The 27,466-nt window shown below is 41.2% G+C and overlaps 2 protein-coding genes across 9 annotated transcripts in view; both read left to right on the forward strand.

Annotated features, from left to right (window-relative positions):
• The window catches only part of LOC144037022 (growth factor receptor-bound protein 10-like), a 54,179-nt gene extending 40,007 nt beyond the window's left edge, over positions 1-14,172 (forward strand). For all 6 annotated transcript variants that reach the window (XM_077548132.1, XM_077548134.1, XM_077548131.1 and 3 more), the window contains 10 exons: positions 629-703; positions 1,064-1,201; positions 2,840-2,950; positions 4,816-4,914; positions 5,027-5,104; positions 5,957-6,073; positions 6,166-6,232; positions 6,315-6,402; positions 7,211-7,304; positions 8,716-14,172. In XM_077548132.1, the coding sequence (XP_077404258.1) occupies positions 629-703; positions 1,064-1,201; positions 2,840-2,950; positions 4,816-4,914; positions 5,027-5,104; positions 5,957-6,073; positions 6,166-6,232; positions 6,315-6,402; positions 7,211-7,304; positions 8,716-8,862 (1,014 nt within the window). In that variant the 3' untranslated portion in view covers positions 8,863-14,172. The remainder of the gene's footprint in view (positions 1-628; positions 704-1,063; positions 1,202-2,839; positions 2,951-4,815; positions 4,915-5,026; positions 5,105-5,956; positions 6,074-6,165; positions 6,233-6,314; positions 6,403-7,210; positions 7,305-8,715) is intronic.
• An 817-nt stretch (positions 14,173-14,989) lies between these two features.
• The window catches only part of LOC144036900 (triple functional domain protein-like), a 61,283-nt gene continuing 48,806 nt past the window's right edge, over positions 14,990-27,466 (forward strand). For all 3 annotated transcript variants that reach the window (XM_077547851.1, XM_077547853.1, XM_077547855.1), the window contains exon 1: positions 14,990-15,529. In XM_077547851.1, the coding sequence (XP_077403977.1) occupies positions 15,466-15,529 (64 nt within the window). In that variant the 5' untranslated portion in view covers positions 14,990-15,465. The remainder of the gene's footprint in view (positions 15,530-27,466) is intronic.

Consider the following 27,466-nt stretch of genomic DNA (forward strand, 5'->3'; position numbering starts at 1 on the left):
GGATTAATGTGCAAAAAAATGTTTTCAAACAAAGTGCTTTTGCCTATTTTCAATAGACCAAATCTCAAACTTACACAGCGCTCACATCAAATTCGGGCCGTCCTGGCGTGGCCTCTCTAGCCGATGTGCCGATGTGGACTCAGCATGGGGGCCGCGGCACTACGTGACATGCCGGCTTTACGGTGACATTATTGCCGTGGTGATTTAGGTGTGTGTCAGAGCCAGCAGGTGACCTCAGCTCTGTGGTAATGAGCGCACTAAAACACCAGAGCGCTGGCCGCAGCCTGTCAATCACACTAAGAGTGGCGCTGCTGGCTAAAGGGGATTACATCAGCGGGTGAGATCATACTGCATCTACTCTGAGGCTCGAGTGGCTTCTCTCTCTTGCTCTCTCTCAATTTCTTTATCTGCCTCTCTCACCCTGACCACTTGTCTCGGCCTCCTTGTGCTCGTCACATACACACACAACAATGGGGAGATGTATTCTACATAGGGAAGCGTAATCCCTAACAGCTTGTGCATACTCTTAAGTGGTTTCCAGTGCCTCTCTCTTACTTGCGCCGCCACTCATTCTCGCTGTCTCTCTCTCTCTCTCTCTCTCTCTCTCTCTCTGTGTTTTTCCATGCAGAACTTTTTTCCAGAGCAGATGGTGGCTTGGTGTCAGGAGTCTGATGGCACAATCCCTCAATCACAGCTCTTACAGGTAAGGAGAGATGACTCAGTGCAGACGTACACACAAAAGTGCTGCACGTGCAAGTGAATCGTTATCCAACCCCTTCTTTAATCGCAAAACCCCAAATCCTGTCCTTGAGCGGCGTGAAACCAGTAAAAAAAAATGTCTCCTCTCCTCCTGAAGGCTGTGACAAGGACATCTGTTGTCTAAAAATATGCATGAACATTCATGCAGAGTCATTGCAATCTGCTAATTACATTTGCCTGCTGGTGCTACAGCAACACATTTAGGAATATAGAAAATGCCATCTTTCATTATTTCCTTGCACAAAGGCATTGCTGTTGCCTACATTCTGTTCCCACTCAAGCTTATTTTGTGTTTTACTCGCAGAACTTCCTGAACTCAAGCAGCTGTCCAGAGATTCAGGGCTATCTGTACGCGAAGGAACCTGGACGCAAGTCTTGGAAGAAGCTCTACATGTTCCTGCGACGCTCTGGCCTCTACTTCTCCACTAAAGGAACATCCAAGGTAATTCATATCGCAGCGTAGGCACTCGTCAATAATCAAATAAAACCCAGTGCGAGAGCTGTCTGGCAGTGCTCCGTTTTGATTGACATTATAATCGAGGATAATTGTATCCCATCGGAATGCATAGTCTTCCACCACTCCCAGGTTTAATTTGAAACATGATTCACATTTACTGGCATGGTGAAAGAGTGGTTAGCACGGCCGCCTCACAGCAGGAAGATCCCTGGTTAGAAAGGTCAGTTTCCAGTAAGTTCCCTTGACCAAGGTGCTGACACAGGATCTGGATACCGTCCCCAGGCTTGTGACGCGTTTGCTCCTCAAGGATGGGTTAAATGCAGAGTACACATTTTGCTGTATTTTTAAATGCGACAAATGAAGTGTCAGGTCAATACTTGACATGGCAACATTATCATCGGCATTGCGGGGGGAAAAAGGGGGAGGGAAAAAAAAGGTAGACAATATTCCATGGGATGGGATGCATCAATGACCATGGTGGTATAGAACTCTGATGTATACATGACAAAGATGATTTTTTTCTTCAAAGATGCAATGTTTTGAGTACTTTAGTTGCCTACATGATTTGACCAAACTCATTTTTTAGAATTTATTAAACAATTTTTTTTTTTCAGGAGAGCTCAGTATTGTTCATTCGATTTGACATCATCATTGCTCTCCTTTTTTTTAAAAAAAACAAACAGATAAATTAAAAAAATTTAATAAATGTTTTTTTTTTAATATATATACATATATATATACATATACACACATATATATATATATATATATATATATATATATATATATATATATATATATATATATTTTTTTTTTTTGTATGTGTATGTGCGTGTGTGTGCGTGCGAGCGTGTGTGTATTCATCAGTTCACCTAAAGCCCATTAAAAAAAATCCCATACTAATAATATAATATAATAATAAATTGCCAAATGCAGAAACATCAATGTAAGTTATCACGATGTAGTGGCTCACGCTAACAGACAGAATTAAGTAACCAGAATTAGGTTAAAAAATTCTATATACGTAGACCATGTTTCTATAAATTTTGATATTTGTTTTTTATTTGAGGCAGATAAACACTGTTTTTGAATGTGGCTATTGATGTTGCCAGTCTGAATATCTCGGTCCGGTTGTTCCCAGATGCGTGCGGCATTGATGCAAACGTTACCCCCCCTTGGCTAGTGTTCCTGAATGATCAGGCAGCCAATTGCCAGTAGAGCCGAGAGTTTTTGGCGGAAAGTAATTGATGAGCATGTAGGTTCTGCACTGAGGTGAAAGACCTTGCAATTTCTTTGTGCCAGTGAGAATGCTTGCAGCTGCATTTTGAATGCACTTCAGGTTTATAGGCTTGATTTACTTGTATATTATGTTGGAGTATTACTTGAGAAAGTGGAGCACGTGAAGACTGAAAAACAACGGACCAAGAATTGACCTTTTGGGGACCCCACAGGTGATGTCCTTCATGTCATGCAAAATTCCCAATAGATTTTGAACTACGGATTTTATAGTCAGGCAATACGAGAATGGATCGTGTGTACTGTGGGGGCCATTCCCAACTTTGAAGACAATGGAAAATAATATAGGATATTATAACAACGCATCATTTCCCCTTGACTGAACAGGAGCCCCGACACCTGCAGCTGTTGTCTGATCTGGACGACAGCAACATCTTCACCATTATCACCGGCAGAAAACTACACAATGCTCCTACAGACTACCAGTTCTCCATCAAGGTAACACACACGGAACAGAAAACACTGCAACACCGCATGTTTCGATCTGCTGCCAGTGCTAACTTGCGCTAGCTAATTCATTGATGGACAAAACCTGATTCCGCCCCCTTATATGAGTGGCTAGCACTTGTGAAATGTTGTAAAACCCCTTCATAACAGATGCACCTGTGTCACCTTTGCAAGTAATGTGTGTGTATATGTGCGTTAGGGCGTGTGGGTCAGAGGACACAGGGGTTAAAACCACCCAGCAGGGGTTCAAACACACACTCAGCACTGTGTGTCCCACTCCAGGAGTTATCTGTGGTGGGTCACCTGCTGATCTGGGATAAGCCCAATGGGATAAGCCAGGATGGTACAGAGAATCTGCCCAACCAACCCCCCCCTCCGCACCCCCTCAGCTCGTTTACACACACACACACGCACGCACGCACGCACATGCACTCGCACACGCTAGGCGACCGTCACGTCAGATGCTGTCAGCGGGGGTGACAGCGCAGAATTGGGTTAGGGATTTTACTTGACGGGTGGTGGTTGTATTGTTGCTATGGATACATGAATTAATTCATCGCGAGGAGCTGGCAGGTCCACATCGCTGTTGGGGAAGAAAGTGGACAAAAGCCTGCACGGCGACGCTCGTCTGCTATAAGAGTGTAACGCCGCATTGTGCACGTACAATAAATGCTCGAGGGTGTAACCAAATCTCCTTCACTCCCCCTGTGAACTCTCTGAGGTGACAACTGCCGCCTGAGAAATTTTGCAGGCCTTAATTGCAATCAACTTTTAAGAGTTGGAAGAATGCAAAGCTCAGGCTGTTGCGTAGAATGAGCTTGCATGTAAAACGCACGTTTTATGGCAGCTAAATAAAGAATGACGAAACAGCCACAGATGGTTCTGCTGAATTGAAATTTTAAGGACACTTGTAAAGTAAAGCCGAGGTTGGTGGACTATAAAATGGATGTACTTGATAACATTAGAACTTTATTTGATCGACCTGTTGAAAACAACAGCAAAAAGTATTGTGCCTCTGTACAGTATGTCATTTTAATAATTAATTAATCCCTGGTGATTGTAATTCATTATTAGACTTTTATTTATTTATTTATTTGATTAAGGTGAAAAAAAAGTTTTATAAACGTAATGATCACAAAACACATGTATTATGTATCTTACATAGCAGGGGCCATTTTAGTTTCAAAGTCCTCTGAGAGCCACATTAAATACCCCCCCCCCCACACACACACACACACACACACCTCACACACACACACACACACACAAAAAAAGTTATTTTTGTTCCCTACCCTACCATGATACCCGTTTTGTGTATTGCCTTTTATGTATTTAAATCTATCTTTTCCGTCATTATCAACTTTCTATTTCTGGCTCGGATAAATTATTATTTGGTTCCCTATAGATAGATGCCATAAATGCCTTTTGTCAGTCTATGGAAATGAAATGACATTTGAATGCCACTGGTTAAGTCATTCAGTCCATTGCTGACAAAGCTTTGTGGTGCAGAACTGGAGGGATTTCGCATACTTATTTATTTATAATGTATGTGTTGCAAACAGAGATGCTGAAAACTAAAATACTGATCCTAATATTCATATTTATGTTATGTTTTTCATATATTTATTTTGTTAATTAGACGTGTTGTGCAAAAACTATTCAAAATTCCAACTTTTTTTTTGTTTCGTTTTTGTCAGTATTTTTATTTATTTTTTTGCATCCGAGTGAATAATGCATGAATCTTAATGTCATAATTAATAGATTAGTGGGAGGTAGGTATCTCTCCATCCCAATTAGGCTCACTGCACCGCATTGTCAAAATCATACAGTATGTTACTGATGTTCTTTTCTTACAGCCCAGTAAAGCGAGGGGTGACTGTAAGGAGCTGAAGATGTTGTGTGCTGAAGACGAGCAGAGCAGAACCTGCTGGATGACCGCCTTCAGACTTCTAAAGGTACCCGATTGGCTGTTGTTGCATTAAACCCAGTGTACCTTTTTATGATTATTTTTTTCTTTTTTCGTCCACCCGCCCGCATTAATCCCTTTCCGCCCTCTTGTCTTCATAGTATGGCCTTGTCCTGTATAAGAGCTACAGCGTCCCGCAGCAGAGGAAGACAAACCTCTCGCATTTCTCCACGCCTGTGGTGAGGATCTGCTCAGTGACATCACCTCCATACTGGCATGCTAACGCTAATGCTAATTCTCCACTCAGCCAGCACACGGAGCCATTAATTGGCTGATGAATTGCAGGGCCGTTCACTTAATTTCACGTGCCTCGCTCTAGCTGGGAGATAAAACAAAACAAATGGCTGGAATATTAATTTGGGTTATTAATTTGTTTGCAAATGTTTTGTCAACAATAAGAGGCTAGCCAGATAGTGAGCCCATCTTTTGGCTGTACTGCTCTAATGCTAATATCCAGTTTTATGATGGTACTGACGTACAGCGTTTAGAGGTTTTGAACGGAGCACAAGGAACTAGTTGGTGCAGAGTTATGTAGTCATGTAGATTAACGAGGCATGCTCAGTTACTGCCTTACTGGTTTTCATTTTGATATTGAATATTCTATATTTCATTATTAACCTCTTTGTAAAACACTTTACAAATGCACCCTTCCGTAAAGCGGTTGAAAGTCTGAATTCCATTAGATCGATTTTTGAGTTGCACACAGAGCTTACAGTTTTTTTGTGTGTGCGTGACAGGAAGTTTGTGTCTTTTCAAATCGAAAGTACTCGTCGTCGATTAAAATGATTCCAGCAGCAATACCAGTAAGCCAAGGGGGTCGTGTGTGATTTGGGAGAGGACTGAAGTGGGTCTCTGTGCAGACAGGATTTGTCATGCCCCAGTGAGTGTGTCTGGCTTGTTAGACCTCTGACCTTACTCCCCCCCCCCCTTCCCCCTCCCGCTTCACACCCCCACCTTCCGTCACCCTCCGCCGACCCTTACCGCCACTCCCACCCTACCCTTTTCCTCAACCCTGCCTCGTCCCCTAACAGCGAAGCGTGTCAGAGAACTCCCTGGTGGCGATGGACTTCTCGGGACGGACTGGCCGTGTCATCGACAACCCCGTGGAGGCCCAAAGTGCCGCCCTGGAGGAGGGACAGACATGGAGGGTAAGGCAAAGGAAGGGGAATAAAAAAAAAACAACAACTCCTGTTTGTTATGTTGGATGCCAATTAATTCTCATTCTGTTCATTTCATGAAGAAACGGAGTCAGCGTATGAATGTCCTGGGCAGCCCGTCGCCCCTGCACCCGTCCTCTCTGAGCACAGGTGCACGCCATTACCACACTGTGCAAATGTGTAGCAGAGCTTTATTACGGTGGGCTGATCTGTGTCCGTGTGTGTTTACTAGTCATCCACAGGACGCAGGTTTGGTTTCACGGTCGCATCATGAGAGAAGACGCCCACAAAATGATCATACAACAAGGCCAAGTAGACGGGTAAGATTGCGTCGTTGTGGAAATGCAATTGCGCTGCTCACTTATCCAACATTAGGTTCACTGGCTAATCTAATGACAACCTGCATCACAAATGTTTTATTTAGTTATCATTTGATTTGGTTATCTTGATCCTAACATGGGCCCAAAAATGACATGCCTATCTTCAATGTCTCCCATCCTGCCTTCTGGAAGTTCTTGCTGATGTCACTAACATCTCTTTGACTGTCTTTCCTTGCAACTTTTTTTTTTTCAATTGTCAACTGCTGTTTTCCTTGGTCTAACTTTTGACATCTGTTATTTAGTACACCGGTGGTTTCTTTTCTTCTTTGGGGCATCTGAAATTATTTAAGGGCTCCGATTGATTTTCTATCTTCTATCAGCTTCACCATTCCCCCCCCCCAAAACAAACACATTTATAATCAGCTCTCTGGCTTTCAAAACTGAATGTATTTGTTGCAATAATCAATGTAATAGTAATAGGACTGACCTGGGCAACAAAACGAACATGCCCATCACATTTCCCAATACTCTTGCTCATATGAAAAATGGTTGTGCTCAAACAAATGGTGCTATCTTCTAAGGTCTATACCAGATCCAGATGCAAGCACTCAAAAGTAAAAGAAATAAATTCGCCTTACTTTTCCAAAACTTTTGAAGGGGAGTGTATGTTATAATCCATGTCGATTTTGCAGCGTGTCAAGAATGCTTCAGGGTTAATTATCCACAGATAATTGTTCACACGGTCAACAGATGTAGCTGCTTGGAATTTATCCTCCTGAACGTTTCCTCTTCTCTCTTGTGTTGTTAGGTTGTTCCTGTTGCGTGACAGTCAAAGTAACCCCAAGGCCTTCGTGCTCACCATGTGCCACCACCAGAAGATCAAGCACTTCCAAATTTTACCGGTCAGTGAAATCAGATTAAGTGCTATGTGCTTTAAGAAGGACGTTGGAAATTTACATACATTTGAAGTGTATTTTTTTAATTTTTTTTTGACTATAGAGGTAGCTTATTACGTTCAGAAGTAAATCAAGTCATGGATGCTCGCTATCAAGGAGCGGGGGGGGGACTTAATTTGTGTTTTAACTGGCAAGTGGGTTTCATTTTTTTGTAAATGCTCCTAAATGGACATAGTAGTGTTGCGTAATGTGGAAAAAGTACTAGCCAGCCAAAAAGCCAGACCGCCTTTAGCTTTGATTACAGCAAGCATTTCCTTTTGGCATCATCTGGCTAATCTTATGAAATCATCACAACATTCATTTCCATCCAGAGCTGTATTCATTTTTGTATGAAAGATAAGAGAGTTGGACCACAAATCTTCTCTGACATATCCCAAAGATTCTTATGGGATTAAGGTCTGGACTGGACTGGACTCTCTCCTTATACTCGGGCCATTACTTTGGAACATGGTCCATCTGGACTCATTTGATCACATGATGCTTTTTTCCATTGCTCCAGAGCACAATGTTATGCTCCCAAGCAAATTGAAGTCTTATTTTGCACGGATTTAAGTGGGTTTCTTGAGGCTTAGTGCTTTTGTAACTTTTTCACAGCACACTACATCTGCACTGTATCTTAATATATTGGTTCCCTAAAACATTTTCATGCTTGGAGAATTTGCATGGTTCTCTTGCTTTATAGTGAACTGTGTGGCATTTTGACCTGTTACCAAATATGGTTCCTTACGCAACCGACCCAGCACTATTGGACAGTTGTTAACGCAATCCCAGAGTCTTTTTTTTAGCTAATCTCCTGAGTTGTTTTCTTTGTTTGATATTGGCCGACAATAATTCTTGTTTTTGTTTTTTTTTAGGGGCGCAATTAATATTAAAGATCAGTTTCCAAAAGAGCTTCTTAACCATCCGCGCACACATTTTCCCATGTAAAACAAGGGTGTGGAACCCAAAGGGGTCATTTACAGCACACAGAAGCATTTGATCCGGCCAACATTACAATTCTATAAACTAACGTCACATGCAGTGATGAATGGTTCCTCAAAAACCTTTTTCATTGTGAAACCTCAAAATGATCATCAAACTTGGATGCTATGCTCCGCCCACATTAGTTTCATTAGTCCGCTAGCTTAATGCTAACGTACCGTATTAGGCGAAATGCCATTAAACAGGCCAAGTTCAATTAGCATAACGACACTACTCATTAGCGTGTATTCTTTCTGCTCTGTGGGAATTACTGGAGTCGCCAAGACAAAGTTGGGCACCTTCTCTGCCTTTTGTTCTTGCTCTTAATTACTGAGAGTCACCTGTAATGTCATTGTCATGTGTTGCTAACGGTCCTCTTCCATTTTGGGGCGTAAAGTGTGAAGAAGACGGTCAGGTGTTCTTCAGCCTGGACGACGGCGCAACCAAGTTCACCGACCTGATCCACCTGGTGGAGTTCTACCAGCTCAACAGAGGAGTGCTGCCCTGCAAGCTCAAACACCCGTGCACCGCCGTGGCCTTGTGACACTCCTTCTCCACAGCTCCTTTCGATTTTTTTTGTTTGCACACCTCCTAAAACCCCCGCCCCCTCTCAAGATCCCACCTATCCTCCCCACACCCCGGTGAGTTGAGTCTGGGTGAAGAAGTGAGCCAAGCTTTTCTCCGCCGTATTGCTTTTTGGAGGTTTGAAAGGGCGCAGAACGTTGCGGATGGTGGACTCCTGCGTTGTTGCCACGGAGACCAGAACATTTGTAATGGTGCACAGAAGCTCGTGAATGATGGCTCTCTTTCCTCTTAAAGCCCCAACCCCACCCTATTTCCCCCAGGCCTGATAAGCTGTGGTGCAGGAAGCGCCACCCTACTTCTTCTTCATTGATCATCAGGGATGGAGGGGAATCCCTCCGGGTCTCGAGCAAACTTTGGATCCAGGAGGTTTTCTCAACCTGTGCAGTCCAGTCTGGATAAGCTGACACCATGACACCGCCCAGTCCACCAAACAACACCCCACACCCCGAGCCCACCCTAACCCCCCCCCCACCCCATGTGTGTGGCTCTACTGCTGTGTCCAGGATCAAGTCAAGCGTGAGGAGAAGGATCTAAACAAGCAGAGGCTTATCAGAAAGGACAAAGGAATGTTTATCAGGAAGGCCGTGACGAGCCTCTCTTTTAGACTTGATTACTTGATGTCATTTTAATGCTGTTTTATTACTGTTGATTCAATGCAGAACTAGTTTGCACTCGCGCGCGGGGGGAGGGGGTGGTAACGGCCAACCATCATCATCATCATCATCATCATCATCCTCTTCCATTTGGGAGAAACATGCATGTCGATCTCCATCCACGCTGATGGGATAAAAAAAAAAAAAGGGGGGAGGAGGCAAGGAGAGTCACGGCTGATGATGCAGTGCCTTTCCGCATGGTTTGGGAACATCTCGAAGCTGTGTGTAGCTCATAGCACGGCGGCCACACTACTGTAGTAATGACAAGAAAGAGAGAAAGAAAGTGCAACTAGGAAGGAGGAGGAGGAACGTCTGAATTCTGCCGAGACCATTTGAAATGAAAAGGGGTATTTGTTGGCTTTGTGAATGTCATTTTGCTTTTATTCCCCGAGTCTGTTCTCAGCTCGCAGCTTGCACATTTTCAATGATCCTGAGGTGATAGTCAAGGGTCGGAGGCATCCTGACCACTGCCCCTATCCTCCCGCCCCGCTCAGAAGAGACAAATCAAAGAAAAGCACTCCCACAATTATTGTTTTTTTTTAAGCGTGGAAACGAACAAAAAGACTTGAAGTGTGAAACTCAGCTGACTGCGCATCAAACACACAATCAAATGAGCTTCACTTGCCTTAAGTGAAAACAATGAGCCTTGTACATACAACTGAAACGTATATATGAAGATGCACACACAGCGATGATTAAGAAGCATTTTTTGGGAAAATGGATGCCACTGTCGCAACTATATGCTAACTATGGAGCAACAACCAGCTACAAGTCTGGCTTACAAAGTCCACCCAAAACCCTTTGACAGCCAATATTCTTCATTTAATATACTTTATACACAAATGGCTATTAGTTGTTTTTTTTTCTGTGGACGTGTTGCCATGGGTGCGTTTTATTGTGCTAAGCTAAATGTTGCTAGCTGATACTAATGTGGCTAAAAAACAAAAGCATGTTTTTTCACAAATTTGTCAAGAGTCAAACACGTAAATTCATGTCAACTCATGACGTAAATTGTAAAACAAACCCAGAAAACACATCGAAACACAAGCCATTCTCCTTACATATGAAAGTTTAATTACAGGATGGAGCAACAACCAGCTAGCTAGCCTGGCTATCAAAAGCCACCCCAAAAGCCCTAAAGTTTATGATTACATTTCAGTGCATTAAGCTAAATGTTGTTAGTTGGTAGCTAACTTATGGTTGAAAACAAGCTTATTCTTTAAAATGTGGAACAAATTTGTCAAAAGTCAAACTGTGTCATGACCTAATTTCCATAAAACAATTAGCAATATCTGGTGGTTTAACTATAGAGCTATAACCAGGTAGGTAGCCTGGCTGACAAATTTCACACTAAAAACCTTTCCAAATAGTTGTATTTATTATATTTAACCCATACACACTAGATCATATAATAAATACATTTAATTATTTTCAATTTTTTATTGTTTCAGTACACCTAGCTAAAGGGTTCTAGATTTTGGTTTAACTATTGAGCATCAATAAGCTACCTAAAGCTAACAAAATCCATCCATAAAAGCCCTTCAAACTGGCCATATTTTTCATTTAATTTACAGATTATTTTTTTATTATGTGTTTTCTGATTATAATTCGGTGCACTAAAGCCTATGTCCCAAGATGTTGGCTAACGTGTGGCTAAAGCAAGTGGATTGTTTTTTTTTTAAGTGTGGAACAAATTTGTCAAAAGTCAAACTCCGTGATGGCCCTAAAAAAGCCTAACTTAGAATGGAAAATAACAAAAAAAATACTTTAAGGCTGTTGATTTAAGTAACCCGGCAGCATGAGTACCTAAATCCACACAAAAGCATCAGATCGCATTCGGCATTTAATCCTTAGAGAAATGATTCTGTTTTTAAATTGTTTTGTGCTGAACTATGCGTTTCTGGCTGCATTTCAGCTAGCAACAAGACTTTCTGAGTGTTTCCTGGCACTAATGAGCTGTACTTTGTAGTCCTTTTCAATTCCAAATAAGTCTGTTGATGGGCTAGCAGTTTGGATGCTGTGGACCAACATTTGATTCACTTTCTGGGAAATGAAACCGAAAGAAGGTTCTACTTATTTGATATTTGATTGTCTTGGAAAATTTACTTCACTGCTCCCTTAGTAAAAAGACATGCAATGATAGTTGTAACAGCTTTTTTTTTTAAGAATCCAAACTTTGCAGTTTTGTTCTTGCGTCTCCTGTAGAAGTTTGTCACAAAAGTAATTTCTCGCGCGCTTCACTGACGCCCCTCCACCACCACCACCGTAAACTCCATCTTGTATCAGAGCAGGGTTAGCACAAGGCACAGCGCCATGTCACTTTGCCCCACGTGACCAACCAGGGCAGACTCTCTCCAGGTATTGGATAATGCTTGAACCCCCTCGCCCCCATCTCGACCGCCCCCCACCCTCTTGCTCCCACCTGTGTCCAGCCTGTAAGCTATGAGCCTTTGGTGAATAAGTGTGTGTGTGTGTGTGTGTGTATGAGTGTGTGTGTGAGTATGGCTCGACTGTTATTGTTAACTGCTGGTCATCCAACTTGCCTTGTAGAGACGGAACGGAAGGTCAGGAAAGTGAAGTGATGCCTTAGTTTCACATGTTGTTAGAGGAGGAGGGGGGGAGTTGAACCACATCACGAGACACCAGTAGGCACTATTCCCCCACGCCCCCCACCACCTCTTTTTATTTTCATTTGCAATCACTGTGTCCAACATGAAACAGCCATCTAGTGCATCCTTGGTTTCCGAATGAATGAGTATGTGAAGACTATGGGGGAGATCGAACACTGTACCTTAGGTCACAGATCACTATGTATGGCCGTTATGCTTTGCCCATAACGTCGTGTAAAATGAAGAATGCTATTTTGTCCTTAATTAATTTGTTGATGATGTGTACATTGACATTATTGTGTTTATGCTTATCAGTTTTTGTCACAAAATGACATATATACACTATATACAGTATTAAATTAAACATGCTCAAAATTTTATTTTAAGACATTAAACTGGATTTTTTTTTTCTCTTTTTGGCCATGTGTCCAACTTTACTCATATTAGGGTCACACTGAGAAAAGAAAAATTGATGAAATCATGAGAGGAAATTGTAAAACTACATAAGTTTTGATGTTACAAGACAATAATGTGTAATGTTGCTACAGATAACCAACGATATTACAAGAACAACCCTCCCCAAAAAAAAACAAAAAACATTGCACACCCTTTTTGTTGTAAGATTGTGGGAAAAGTTGACATGTTCAAGATTTGTTTTCATTTTTAAATTTTATAGGAAATAAAAAGTTACCAATCCTTTATGAAACAATCTTATAGCTTTACAAAAAGAGAAAAAAAATCACAATATTTTTAGAAAAATTGCAAATTTTTAAAGAAATACATGTCTCAAATTTATTGGGAAGAAGCTGAATTTTCTGTATAAAAAAAAAAATCACAAGTTTATGAAGAAAAAAATTGCAAATCTTCAAGTAAATGGTTGCAAACTTTCAAGTAAAATGGTCGCAAATCTTCGAGGAGGAAAAGTCCCAACTTTTGTAAGATAGTTTATTTTTTAAATAAATAAGGTGTGGGTTAGTGAGAAAAAGTGAACATTTCCAAGTTTAAAAAAAGAAGCTGAAATTTTCAAGAAAAAAAGCATACCATTGAGGAATAAAGTTGCATTTTCCAAGAAAAAATATTGCAAATTAAGGGAGATAAAAGGTCACAAATAAAAAGATTTTCAACACCTTTTTTCCCAAAAAAAAATTGATTGGTGGGGATGGAGAAGCTAAATTAAACCAAAAAGTCCTATTTATTGTTTTAGTGAGTGAATGGTATTTCTGGTCATATTGTGACCGTATTCCCATTAACATGATGACAAATTCTCGTAATATTACAACTTTATTCACATGGCTCATTACCAATTTTTGTTTTGTTTTACTATACTGACTTTTAGAATTGTATGACTTTATTTTCATTGTATTGTTCAAATGTTGTTCTACTTTGGGTGGCCCTGATACTTGTACTTGATACTTAATGTGATGTTCAGTGTCTCTGACAGTAACTTGCATTGGATGTCACCTGTCCATTTCATTTTTTAAGCAAATAAATGTTTGGTCATTCACGTTAACCACACGCACACATACACTCACACAAGTTTTTGTTTGTTTGTTTGTTTTCTCCGTGGATACATATTCTTTAGGGATTTTAGTAGCAGCTTCCAGTTATGAAAGGCAGTCGATCAGTGCAATTTTTCAGCGTAGCTCAAAGTAGTCGGCGTAGTGGTGCCTCCGGTTTCTTCATACAGTTCATCCATTTAGTTGTGATCAAACCAAACAAGTCCAATTGTCAACAGTGTTTTCATAAGCTCAGTCGTCATAAGCTCAAGTCAAACAACAATCGCGTCAGGGAAAGAAAAATGGAAAATAAAAAAAAAGATAAAAGTCCACACACGATTTGTGTTTCATTCATGTTCTTTTTGTGCTTGTGCTTCATATTCTGTAAGCATCTACACAGCTCCTGGATCTACATTGTATCCTGTTCAGGTATTTTTTGTACAAATAAGGGACTGATATATTCTCTGTTTATTGGAAATTAGAATAAAATACAACGTTGCTATAAACCAAATGGCGTGGCTTGCTGATCAATCATTTCTCATCCGGCTGTTCGGCTTTACACCAAGATGCACAATAAATATACATTGTGGTGGAATAAAAGCTAGCAGCTATCACACACACACACAAACAAGCAAAAAATAAAATACATTTTCATTATTTTGCATTTATTATTACTTTTATGTATTTCATTAACAGAGCGGCGTTTAAGTTAGCGGTTGTGGAATTTAGGCTGGGGATGGATCGATCAATCAGAACACTAAATCGTCTTCAGGCGCCACACTGTCGCCATCTCCTGGTCGCTATGAGATCGATTTCCACACGATACATCACTATTTAGGGGGTCACGCCAGTTTTTTTGTAGGAGTGTGAAAAATATCCAGAGAGAAAAAAAATGTAGTGCAATATTCAAAATTACCCACAATGCCTCTGTGAAAGTAATGAGCAAAATCACCCCCAAATCAACAGAAAGTGCTCCAAGACTTCAGAAGTGGCACAAAATCTCTCTCTCTCTCGCTCTCATTTATTTTGCATGTTTTTTTTCATTTATTTTTATTTAACTCTGTTACGTTTGATGACTCCAGGAAGAATAGCCATTAGTGATGGCTAATGGGGATACTAACAAATAAAGAAATAAACAAATGGCTTTTGGAGTTCTAGAGAATTACTGCAGGGGGCAGCAGTAGCCTACAGTTAACAAAAGTGGGGGGAGAAAGATTTACCATTTTTAATGGCTTTTGGAGTTTCAGAGACTTACTGCAGGGGGCAGCAGTAGCCTATAGTTGACAAAAGAAGGGCGAACAAGATTTACCACAGACAAATGTAAATCAAAGCAGTTGACCTTTTCTCCTTTCATCGTAGTTTCTCCCTGAATATCGTTTTAAAGTGTCCTATGTATATCGACTATATTTTTTAACTGTTTATTTTTTCAAATTTAATGTACTCCTCACTGTAGCGTTGACACGCCGTGCCGCCGTCTTTCGCGGACGAGCCAACAGTCAGCGGCCCCTCCCGCCCCCTTTCCTCCGTGTAAGTGACTCTCCCTTCGGCTTCACTCCTGAGGAGGAACCCGGTGCACCCGGTCCATCGTTTCTTTCTTTTCTTTCTCTTTTTTCTTTTTTACAACTACCCCCAAGATGGAGGCTCGCAGATGGCAAGATTAGCGCTTAGAAAACAACCATACCACCCGTGTGTCTTTAATGACGCCTTGGTTGGCAACAGAGGGGATTTTCTCACATCATTTTACCCATTTTGGGGGGATCTGATCGGGAGATACTGAGCTCCGGGTATCGCGGTTGTGGCAGCCATGAGCTCCGGGGAAGGAGCGGATGAGACGACGAAGGACGCAGGGGACATAGGGTTCAGGACAGGTAAGACCAACAATGATGAGCTCCACCGGGGATGATAATGATGGACATTTATCCCCAAACGTGATGACTGTTTTGGGGGGGTGCCAGACAGTGAACGACTGGGGTCGAGAAGGGGGGGGGACGCTTGACCCGACTGTTAATAGCACTACTGTCACAAATGGGCACAAACATTGTCTGCCATTGTTTTACACATAGAAATGTTAGTGTATTTAACTGTTTTTTTGTTTGTTTTTTAAATATGTATGCCATACTATGTAGCTATCCATTAGCTTGAGTGCTAATGTTTCAAGCCCCATCTTTTTCCAAGATGTGGCACCGTTCATCGACCAGCTACTGAAAGGAGACACTATCCGACATTGTTGGCTTTACCGTAGCCACACTTAAAATCATTACACATGTAAAATGAATTGTGAGTAATGTAATTGACCAAAATAAAGTTGGAAGGCGTACACAACCGCGTGCATTGCACCTTCCAACACCACAATCGGGGAGGGAAACGAGCATCTGCCATTAATATATAAGTCGCCCGTTTAGCCTGTGTGCTCTTGACACTTTGGTTTGTGCTTAAACCCTATGAACTCCAATCCGAAAAGCAGCGTAGATGCGAGGGAAAGCGCTGTCTGTTGAGCTATTTAGCTTGGAGTTAGCCTCCTAAAAAGCCTCCCAAAGCCTGTCTGGCTACCAAATGCTAATGTAGCATCGCTAGCTCGCCAGTGAGTTGACAAAGCCGGCGTGTCCTTTGACCGATTTCTTCCTTGTGAAGAAAAAAACATAGATACGATGTGAATGCTGTAGTTTGAATTCAACATTCGCCTAAGTAGATCATGTTTTGTTTTTTGTGTTGTCAAAATTACACGACAGTGCGAGCTATGTAAACAATACATGGCGTGGCACATCCAACACATTCTGGGTGTGTTAGGCTAAGCTAAGTGTGGCACATAATGCACATTCTGGCTGAAAACAGGCTTTTGAAACTCGATCACGGTCTGTCACTTATGAGGGGCAACCGCAGGAAATCCGGAGCGCTGATTTATTGAGAGCATTGCTTTGCGTTGTGCACAATGCTAGCATCTCATTTTGCAACTGTAACAGTAAGAGTGACAGGCCTGCAGTGATGGAAAAGACAACAACAATGGGCCATAAACTGTAAATTCCAAGCGGTTTAATGTGCATTGGTAGGGCCCGAGAAAGGGTTTTGCAACACTTTGCAATGCCGGCAGAGGCATGGGTGGTCTATTTTGGTAGCTTCTTAGATTACTCCACTGTCCTACCTATGCTCAATGTATATTTTAAGTGTTCACACATTATGGAATTATATGGTGGATCTGGGTAAGATTGTGGGCTAGGCTAAACTTGTATGTTCATGCCAAGTCACCCCCAGCTCAGTTCACTCTTTGCAGGCATTGAACTGCTTCCAGCGCCTGATGTCATGTCTGCTTGTGTCATCATGCCTGAGCTTTGCAGCTTAAATGCGTTTCAAATCAATTCCTATGTAGTCAAAGTATCTCAGCAAAATGAGTTGTTGTGCATTATGGCATGCTCATATATATCCACGAGTGACCATTGTGCTGTACCTGAGATTTAGGTGTGATAAATACAGAAGAAGAAAAAAAAAAGGTGTGATAAATACAACCATGCATTCCAGTGTTATAGACCAAGAATAGCAAAAAACTGGCCAATTATCACCCCCAACCAAAACAAGTATGAAATTGCCTCTATTAATTGTTAAGAGATACCCAAAAATATGATCCCAAAATACTTAAATAAATATCATTTCAAATTCAACTTACATTCCCCTGAAAAACTCCTACTTTCCTAGTCATCATTTTTATTTTACTCATTGTTTACTTACAGTTCTGGTATATCACAAATAAGTCTTTATCTTTGGTTGGGCACATTTTAATTACCAGCATGAGGTACTGTTACATGTCCTTGGGTCCCTTCAAAGGTAGCGCATAAATCAAAGCTATAATAATAATAATATTTTTAATGGTGCTCAGATATCCATGCGTGAATATTGTGCTGCAATGATTTCAAAGAAATCCAAGCTTTTTGTTATGACTGCTGTTGTGTAAACCAGGGCACCAAAGCTGACAATCAGCCCCCTGCAGTTTCATGTCTAGTGTGATTATAAGCCACAAAGGAAGTTGTGCATCTTTACTACCCGATGGCTTCCTCTTAGTAGTGCCCTGAAAGTCAGACACTTTGGTTGGTCGTGTTGCCGCACAGCTGCCACTATTTTATGGATCCTTGATTAATTTATTCTGCGATTAGGCAGTGTCACATGTGGCTCTTTTCGTGGTTACCACAAATAGATTCGGTGCTATTTTTAATTTGTAGGTTAGAGACGATACATGATTATTTATCAACAGAGCCAACACCAATTACAAAAGAGGTGCGTGTCACCAGCGTCAGACCAACTACAGGCTATATTCTAAGTAACATTCCAACCTCCTTAGGCGATTCCAGTCTTATTCAAAGTCAGGTGGTTTTTATAGGGTAAAAAAAAAAGGGAGGGGTGGGGGATTCCAACTCTCAATCCCTAAATGTTTTGTGATATCAATAAAAACAAAATATGCAAAATTGTGAGTCATTTCTGCAATATTTAGAGGTTGTTTAAGGCCTGTAAAATTAGAATTTTTTAATTATTTTTATTATGTATTTTATTAAAATTGTACAGTTTAAAAACACACACACTTGTGCACAATTTCCGGTTACATTTCTGTGTAATTTGTTGGAATCCTGCCATTTCTTTACGTATTGCAAGTGAAGTTGTACCAATTTACAGTAGTAGTTGAGCACGTGTCTAGGGCAGAAACAGTCAAAACTTTGCAGTGATAATTTTTCCACACGGAATAAGGTTACTGCTGACTCACGAACCACCATGTGTAGAAATAAGACGGCATGGCGGCAAGCTGGGAGGAAAGAGTGTGCAGAGAAAAAAAAAACAGCGAGTACCATTTCACATTTAAAAACAGAAGATAATTGGGCAATGTGTCAACTGCAGAGTAGACCTATCGTCAACACAAAGTATTGAGGTTAGCTCATTTAAAATGGCCTTTCACCACTAGTTAGAATTTATTGTAATGCAAGTCCCCAAGGTTGGTTCTTTACTGAACAAACTGTAACAAAATAACATATAATAAGCATTAAGCACACTATTACACGAGCTGCTACGGCCACAACTTACGCCCAGCAACTCTACAGAATGCAAATTGGCTAACGGTTAGCCATTTACTAGCCATTTGCTAGCCTGAGCTCACAACAGCAAACGCCACATTTTCATTCGCTGTCTATGATGTCACCATTCTCGTTCACTGACTCCCATGTCACTCACCAGGCTAGGCCACACGTTTTTAAAGCCGTACAAACTCAAGAGTCGTAGATATTAGTGTTTGACCCCCGAGTGGGTGACAGCAATGGCTGCCCCTCACATGCACATTTTGTTGTTGAATAGTTTAGTAATTAGCTAAGTGAGCTTTTATCTGATTAATCCATTTAGGCTGTTGTAAATGTGATTGAACAATCATGTACTAAATATGCCAGGCAGATGCTGACACTTGTTGGTTGAAATAAAGGTTAATTAAAATTGGGTCCAAGTCTTAACATGTTTTGAGCAATCCCAGATGGAGCTAAAAGAGTTAGCTCGGTAAGCTAGCAGTGCAACCACTTGACTGTAGCTGTACCCTTTGCTTTACACACCTAGTTCTCAGTTAATGGAAGGCTAGCGTGTCACATACAAGCTCTCGTTTTGCACTCACAGCTTCTTCCTCCATCCTGGGAATCTTGTTCAGACTTGCACAGTTTTGTGTGTCTCGCCAGAGGCTACGCGCCCCTACATCCACATCTTCCTCCTTGTCATCCTTTTCCCTTGGCATCGCTGTTTGTCAATCCAACCTTGTCTGTTTTTGTGCGCTTCCTTCCTCTGTAATTCTTGTTGTATCGTGTCAGGACTATTCACGCTGATGCACAGTGACAATTAGAGAGAGGTTAAAAAAAAAACAAAAAAAAAAAAACTTCCCTCCTTCCAGACTGGAATTAATACGTTGGCTTCGCTACACAGGGAGGTTTGTTGTGGCATGTTGTCACTCATCAACTTGTCCCACGCCGCGAAAATCGCTCTTTGTGCCAATGACTTATATATTGATTCCGAACGTTTATTACATGTCGGTAATGCAGGGTTTTATTGTGCAGTCGCTTCAAAAGATGAAATCCATATCATCCGGACTTCATGAATGAACATTTCGGGGCACCATGGTGCCCGTTCACAAGATGGCCGTGTACTGGATGCTTGAATGAGCGCCGCTGTGTGTTTGTGTGTTTAGCCAGCCGGCAGCACAGGGATGGAAATTTGATCCGGAGCTTGCATTTATGACTCAGGCCGATTCACCCAGGAAGAGGTTTGCACACACACTCGTTCACGCACGCCCACACTCCGCAACGCTAATGGATATTGATCTCGGAGATAGAGACTGATTGAGGTTTCCCTTCAGGCTCATAGCAACGTCATATAAAAAAAAAAATGCAATTACACACTTAGCTGAGCTTCCTAGTGCACATTTTGCTTAACTAGTTCTGCAGACATTTTCTCTCAAGTTCTTATCACAAGTTGATATGACACAATGAGTGGTCATCCGGGTCAGGTTTACTTTGGCTTTGCAATGACGCATTTGAATGTCTGCAGTTGTTTGCGCAGCTTTCGACTTAAAGGGGAGAGAGTTTGATGTTCAACTCACTTTATCTGGCCTTCCGAGCCTAGTATGTTAATAACGGGGTTGGCTGGACCCCTTAGTTCTCTACCAATATTAGCTCTTGGTCTTACGAAGACATTCTTGGACAATTCTACGCTTCCAACTTTGTAGGAAAAGTTTGCGGAAGGCCCTTTTCTTGTTCCAGCAGTTCTAGCTTGACAATGCCAACTAGCTAATAGCGTCAGGTTCCCAAAAGCTTCTATCCGTAGAGTGGATGTCATAAGGTAAACCAAGAGAGACTTTTCTTTTTTTTTTTTTCTTTTTTTTTTCTTTTTCAGGAGAGCTCAGTATTGTTCATTCGATTTGACATCATCATTGCTCTCCTTTTTTTTAAAAAACAAACAAACAAATCAATTTAAAAAAATTTAATAAATGTTTTTTTTTTAAAATATATATACATATATATATACATATACACATATATATATATATATAATTTTTTTTTTGTATGTGGGTGAGTACGTGTATGAGCGTGTGTGTGCGTGCGAGCGTGTGTGTATTCATCAGTTCACCTAAAGCCCATTAAAAAAAATCCCATACTAATAATATAATCTAATAATAAATTGCCAAATGCAGAAACATCAATGTAAGTTATCAGGAGACTTTTCTAATACATGCATCAGCCCAGTAATAGTTTCCTGTGTGAAACACTCAAGATTTTAGTGGTGGGAGCCAATCTGGTAGGAAATTGTATTAGGGCTGATAAGCACTGACTGACCAATGGCTACTGAATTATGCAGGCCTGTAAATGGTGACATTGTCATCGTATTCACATAAAGATGCAAGTGCTGACGCAAAAGATTTGGGGCGCCGTCATGGTAACGAACGAGCAAAGGGGGAAAATGTTGTGACCTCACAGATTGAGTTCCATAGCCCCCCCCCCTCCAAAAAAAAAACAGTTAGGAAAAATTCATCCCACATGCCTGGCTGCGCTGCACACTGTAATTATTCAATGAGAACACGATGAGCGAAGCCACGCAGCGAAAATGAATGGCAGCTCAAAGCACGTATGACGTCAGCGTTCACCTTTTGGTGCACCTCAACAATGCAAGCCTAAACTAGAACAAAGCGCCGCAGATTAAATTACAGACATCAGTGTGAACTATTTGGTCCACGCCGGATGTGTTCTACATCCCAATTTGAAGACTGGCATCGTAACTCTTATGTGTCGGGTAGTGCAAGATCGTGTAGTGATAGACGCAGACCAATGAATTAAGAGTGACTGATTTAGTAAGCTTGTCATTGTTTTAACATTGTTCAGTGGAGCAGTGGAGGAGCAATATAAATTTTGTGGTGGTACAGTGTGGCCAGCACGGACAGCCTTCTCGCCTGTTAGAGGTGAGAGTTCATTGGATTAAAGAGAAACTTAATCCAGACGGTTTGTTCTGTGGTTGTATGTGTTCTTGTGTGGCTTTTAGGAACTAAGGTGCTAGCTTTGTGGAAGTTGGGGGAATGACGCACACGATACTAGCCATTGAGTCACCACTTCTCAAAACACATTACAAAGGTTAAAAATGAATGTTGTCAGACTTTGTAAAACAGTACAGCATTCCCCCATGTGGATTTAAAAAAAAAATGCTCTGCTAGCACTGAAAAATAACCATATTCTGTGTTTTTGTGCTCAGGCCTGAACCTTGTCTAATAAAACTGGTGTATGTGTCATCTTGGTGACAAGGCACTATGTTAAAGTGAGGGGAGGAGCTTCGTTTAATCAGGCCATAGCACTGATAAAAGGTAAAGTAGTGCTTTACCGCCATCTTGTGGCATCTATAGTCGATTATAAGCCATTTTCTGTGGTTGGTTGTCTGTGGTTGGTATGGAATGATGCCACACTTTATGTAGCTGAAATAGCTGTCACCATCCCACCAACACTGCCTGCAGTGAAAACACACACATGAGGAGAGTGGACCAAATTTATTCCAACTGAACTGTGGCGAACTCAATTTTACCGCTTGGGGAATGCTTGATTTCATATGACCCTGACACGAATCCCAAAATCTTTGCATTTGTTCTGCGAATGGAAGCCAAATCTTGAGTTCTAGTTAAAATTGGAAAATGATAAAATGGACTTTTCTTTTTGTGTTTCAATCATATACTTGTAATCATGGCATTTTGTGTGTCATTTCCTGATGAAAATGCAAATTAGTATATCAAAATTAGTATATCAAGAAACAACTTAAGTACACCTGTTTTTTGTTACCAAGTAGACTCATAATGTTTATTTTGGAGCAAATCCTCCCCATGACATTTTAGATATCCAAAAGGTTTAGACTTAAGATCCACAGCCTGTACAAATAAGTTCTTATGTAATCTTCAAGCCCGGGTCCGCGTTCATCTAAACATACCTGTAACTAGGTTTCATCATCACACAACAATCAATTTCCAACCACCTGTCTTTACTAACAAGCCTTTATTTACAAAACCACATCAGTCAAGGCCTGTTAGACTTTACAACTTACACACAAAGTTGCCGTCTACATGAAACCAAAGGTCAACTGATATGGGTTTTTAGCAACAGTGTCATTCTCTTGTCATATATAAACACGGTGATCAAAATAAACTACATATTCTGAAAAGGTAGCTTTGGTGTAAAGAAGAAGAAGGACGTCGGAAGACTTTAGCGGGCCAAATCCGGCCCATTATGCGTTTCAATCCGGCCCGCCGAATTTATCCAATAAGGCTAGAAAAAAAATCTTTATTTTATTTTATTTTTATTTTTTTTGGGTTCAGCTCAGTGGCCGAGTGGTTAGAGTGTCCGCCCTGAGACTGGGAGGTTGTGGGTTCAATTACCGGCCGGGTCATACCAAAGACGATAAAAATGGGACCGATTGCCACTCTGCTTGACACTCAGCATTAAGGGTTGGAATTGGGAGGTTAGATCACCACATGATTCCCAAGCACGGCGCTGTTGCTGCTCACCGCTCCCTCAGGGGATGGGTCAAATGCCGGAGAACAAATTTCGCCCCACTTAGATGGGTGTGACAATCAGTGGATCTTATCTTATCTTATTGGATTTGGATATGGACATTTACAGCAGGAGACGGCACGGTTTTGTGTTGAACACAGCAATAATGTCCTGATAGTCCAGAGAATCGGTCAATTCTTTTTTGAAAGAAAGCAGGGACAAAGAGTTCAGTCTATCAGTCAACATTGTGGCACTGTTGCGTGTTTTGATCCTTTTTGACAGCTGAAGATAGTCTTTCTACATGTTGCCATGGGTGAGGTGAGGAGCGCGCATGCAGGAGACTGTTGATATTGGTGAAGACATCCCCCCGGGGCGTGCGTCGAGCACTTCTATGAGCGTTTCCTCGTTGGCTTTTGGCTTCTTTTTGAGCTGCTGCACAAACGCCGTGTGCTATGCGTCCCCCACGGAGATGGAAAAGTGGTCAGAGACGGATTGGATGTACGCGCTTTGTCCTCAGCGCGTGACAGGCAGCAGCGGCTATCATGCAGCCGCATGTGTCACACGCACTGTGGGCCCGGGTTAAAAATGGGTGGGCCAATGGAAAAAAATTCGTTAACTTTACGCCTTGAATTGAAATCTATTAATAATAGATGCAGTCACCAGGTTTGACAGATCACAGTGTATGTGCTATTATAATCTATTTACATTTCTCCTCCCATTTTGCCAAATAGTGTGTAAATCTTGCATATTCATTGAGGCAAACGTACTACCTGGATTAGGGCTATTTTATAATAATCATAATAATAATAATAATAATACATTTCATTTAAAAACAGCACCTTTCAGAACACCCAAGGTCACTTTACAAAGCATAAAAACACAGCAAAAGTTGAGCTAAAACAATAAAAATGAAGCTATTGGAAAAGCTGTTTTAAATATGTGGATTTTGCACATTTGAAAAACGCAGTCCTAAGTGCGCACACTATAAGTAAATTGGGTTGTACATTTATCTGTGTGTTTTTACTGTGCTATGAGGTCCAAATGCTCCTGGTCCGGCCCATCTGTCAAAATTTCAAACCCATTGTGGCCCGCAAGTCAAAAAGTTTGCCCATCCCTGGTCTAGAATGAGTCTGTTATTTACTGAGGAAGCTGTCGCACGCTGCAGTGTTTGGCAGATGTGTTAATAAAAGTGTTTGCCTTGTTTGGCTTTTCTCTTACAATCAACTAAACATCAGTACACTCGGCACACGGTCATGTACAAAAAAAAAACAACCTCTTGTCTCCCTGCCCGTGGGTTTATTAAAAAGGATCTGTCGTGCTCTCGTTTGCTAATTTCTCCGGCATGATCGCTAATTGGTGCAAGTTCAGGGTAAATTTCCTACCAAAGCTGCTGCTCTGTTGCAAGAATTTGGAAGGAGAGAGTCGAGGTTGCTGGAGAGAGAAATAGAGAAACGCTGAGGAGTATAGGAGGTAGGTGTGCACAGGTTGCAAGACGCCGTGACATCATGACTGGAGATGATCATTTCTCAGCGCATTCTTGTCGCAGCAGCGTAAACTTAAAGCCTCTGTGAGCCAACTGCCCCTGTTCAGTGCAGGTAGTTGTAGATTTTTTTTTTCTTTTCACTTTACTCAAATGAGATACACATTTAACTGGGAGGGTCTTGGAAAAAAAGGCAGTGAGGGAGTTAACCAAACTAGGACAGGTCCTGAAAGACCATTGTACTCCTTTTTCCTGTGCTCAAGTCTCTAGAGTGTTCAAAACTGCTATCTCACTGTTGCCCTTTTCGTTCACTTTTCTTTTTTTGGGTCTCTGCCACTGACTACTTTGTACCTGTGACTTTTCTTAATCCAAGGATTAGCCTATTTGCAGTTATTACAGCTATTTCTTGTTTGTTAGCATCTCGTTAGGACCAATCCATTCAAAACAGTCTGGTTTTGGCAGGTTTTTTTTTTAGCAAATGGAAAACAAACTGCCGCAGAGGAAAAGCAGCAAACTCTTGTTCGTTCAAAAATGATATTATTTATTTGGCTTTAGTCCTCATCTGCAAGTACTCCATACCTCTGCTAAGTATCAAGCGAGGATCAAGTTTATGGTTGCATGAAATGAAAGTTGTCTGCACTTGACAAGACCTAGCCTTGTGTTTGTTTTACTTGTGAGAAGGCACAGTGTTGTGTTGTATTTTAATGTTTGCCATTTGCCTGGAATGAAGAACAACAAGCTAGCTTGTAGATGAATGATTCATCTGTGTATGTGACAGCAACAAAAGTGTCTTATAAACTCCTGATACACTCACGTAATAGTTGTCTGGGTGGTTAAGTGCTGGGGTTCTCGTACTTTTTGAGTCAAGAGACCCCTTACAGGGGGAGTTTTTTTTTTCCCAAGGACTCCCCACCATGCCACTCCCAGGGATGTGATTTTTCCGCTAATTCGCGGAATTCGGCTTTTTTTTTATCTCCCCCCCCCCCCCCCCCAAAAAAAATCCGATTTTTTTTTATTTTTATTTATTATTATTTTTTTAAGTAGTAGTAGTTCATTGTGTATGCACATGACTCCGACAGATAACATCTTCTGCTATAACAAAGACATTTGTGGTATGCTCTAATATGAGTTACTTTTCATTTGGTCATGATACAATTATTTGTTCATGAAATTTGAACTCTTCAACATTATTTATGTGTTAACTTAGTAATCACATTAGTTAGATATGATGATATTCTCAGTGATAGTTTTTAAAAGCAAAGGCAGTCCAATGTTTTCGAATGTGACTGATTTTGAGTTGACTAAAACTGCCATTTTATATGGGATAGTTCAATATACATTGAAAATTTATGCTGTTGTTTTGTCTATTTCTTTGTCATGTGAGTGCATTGAAAGTACTTAAAAACACGGAAAACCCATGAGCACCCTGGACCCAGCTGGGTGCCAGCGGCCCCCAGACCCCCGGCTAAATTTTCAGATAATTTCACTTTGGTCAAATCACATCCCTGCACTCCATAAGTTTAACAGGAGAGGAAAGTCAAAAGTTGTATTTTCAGAAGTGATTTTCAAAAATAAAACTTCGATTTTGGTAATGCTATGGATTTTTCTCTGGAAATTGCTCTCAAAAGTAGGAATGTATTCCTGCAATAGAAGGCAAATGCACTTGCTAACCTGGCTTTATCTCTTGTTAGCATATGATGCTGTAACCACTTGGGAATGGGCAACATTCAGTATCACTTCAGGTTCAATATTAACTGCTTGGTTTTGACAGTTTCGCAGACAGCTTTAGGTAATGCTTGCAGGTTTCTCTGACCTCCCTGCATCCCAATTAGATGTGTCGTTCTTTGATTTTTTTTTATTTGCGCATTCATTTTGTATCTACCCCTGCAAGACTATTTCAACAGTAGTGGGCCATGAATAGCTTCTCTGCCTGATGTCTCATTTTAATCAAGTGTGACCAACACAATAGGTATTCTTAAATGAAAGAGGGTCGTTCTTGCCTGCCCGTGAGTCAAGCGATGAGTGTGTCTGCCGAGAAGAAGGGGAAGGGGAAGGCAGGGGCCCCATAGCAAGGGTGGTCTTGTGTTCATGTGGGCCGTGAAACAGAAACGAGCGAGCGTTGGGGGGGACAAGAGGGAGCTGTTTGTGCGGAGCGTGCTCACTTTAAGGCTACACTACTGAGGTCTATGTGAGTTCACTGTATCTTAACAGCACATTTCTTAGACACGAGACGTCCGGTGTTTTATGAGATCAAGCCTTTTGGATTTTTATTTCTGCTTTGTCATTTCCTCAGCGGTTGTTGTAGAAGTGTGTGTATGTGTGTGATCTGTGATTTTTTTTCCAAGCAGTTTGGCGCAGTGTTAATGCATGTAAAGTGTGTGTGTGTGTGTGTGGTTTGCATTCAAGCGCTCTAACTGCAGGAGCGCTCTGGAAAAGCTTCCTTACTTGAGTGTGTGAACTCCATATCTATGCTCATGTGTTTTATCTATGTTTTTTTTTCTGTTTATATAAAGATAAAATGTGGGCAGCCGTGCATGTGGTCCATCATTGTGTCGTTGCGCGCTGTGGTGTAAGTGCACATCTTTGGCGGACGCCTTGGGCATTGCAAATATGTAAAGTATGTTTAGTCTTTTTGTGTATTCTCCTGCGTGCCGTCCCGTTCATTCTCAAGTTATCGCCATCTTCGCCGAGAACCTTTTAAACTGCTTGACTAATGACCACACTTTACCCATACAGCGGTTGCGTGCAAAGCTAATACGTGAAGCCTGTGCTATGCAGCTTTAAGGTCAACTATGCCACAA

Source organism: Vanacampus margaritifer, chromosome 17 (genome assembly GCF_051991255.1).
Source record: "Vanacampus margaritifer isolate UIUO_Vmar chromosome 17, RoL_Vmar_1.0, whole genome shotgun sequence".
NCBI lineage: Eukaryota > Metazoa > Chordata > Actinopteri > Syngnathiformes > Syngnathidae > Vanacampus > Vanacampus margaritifer.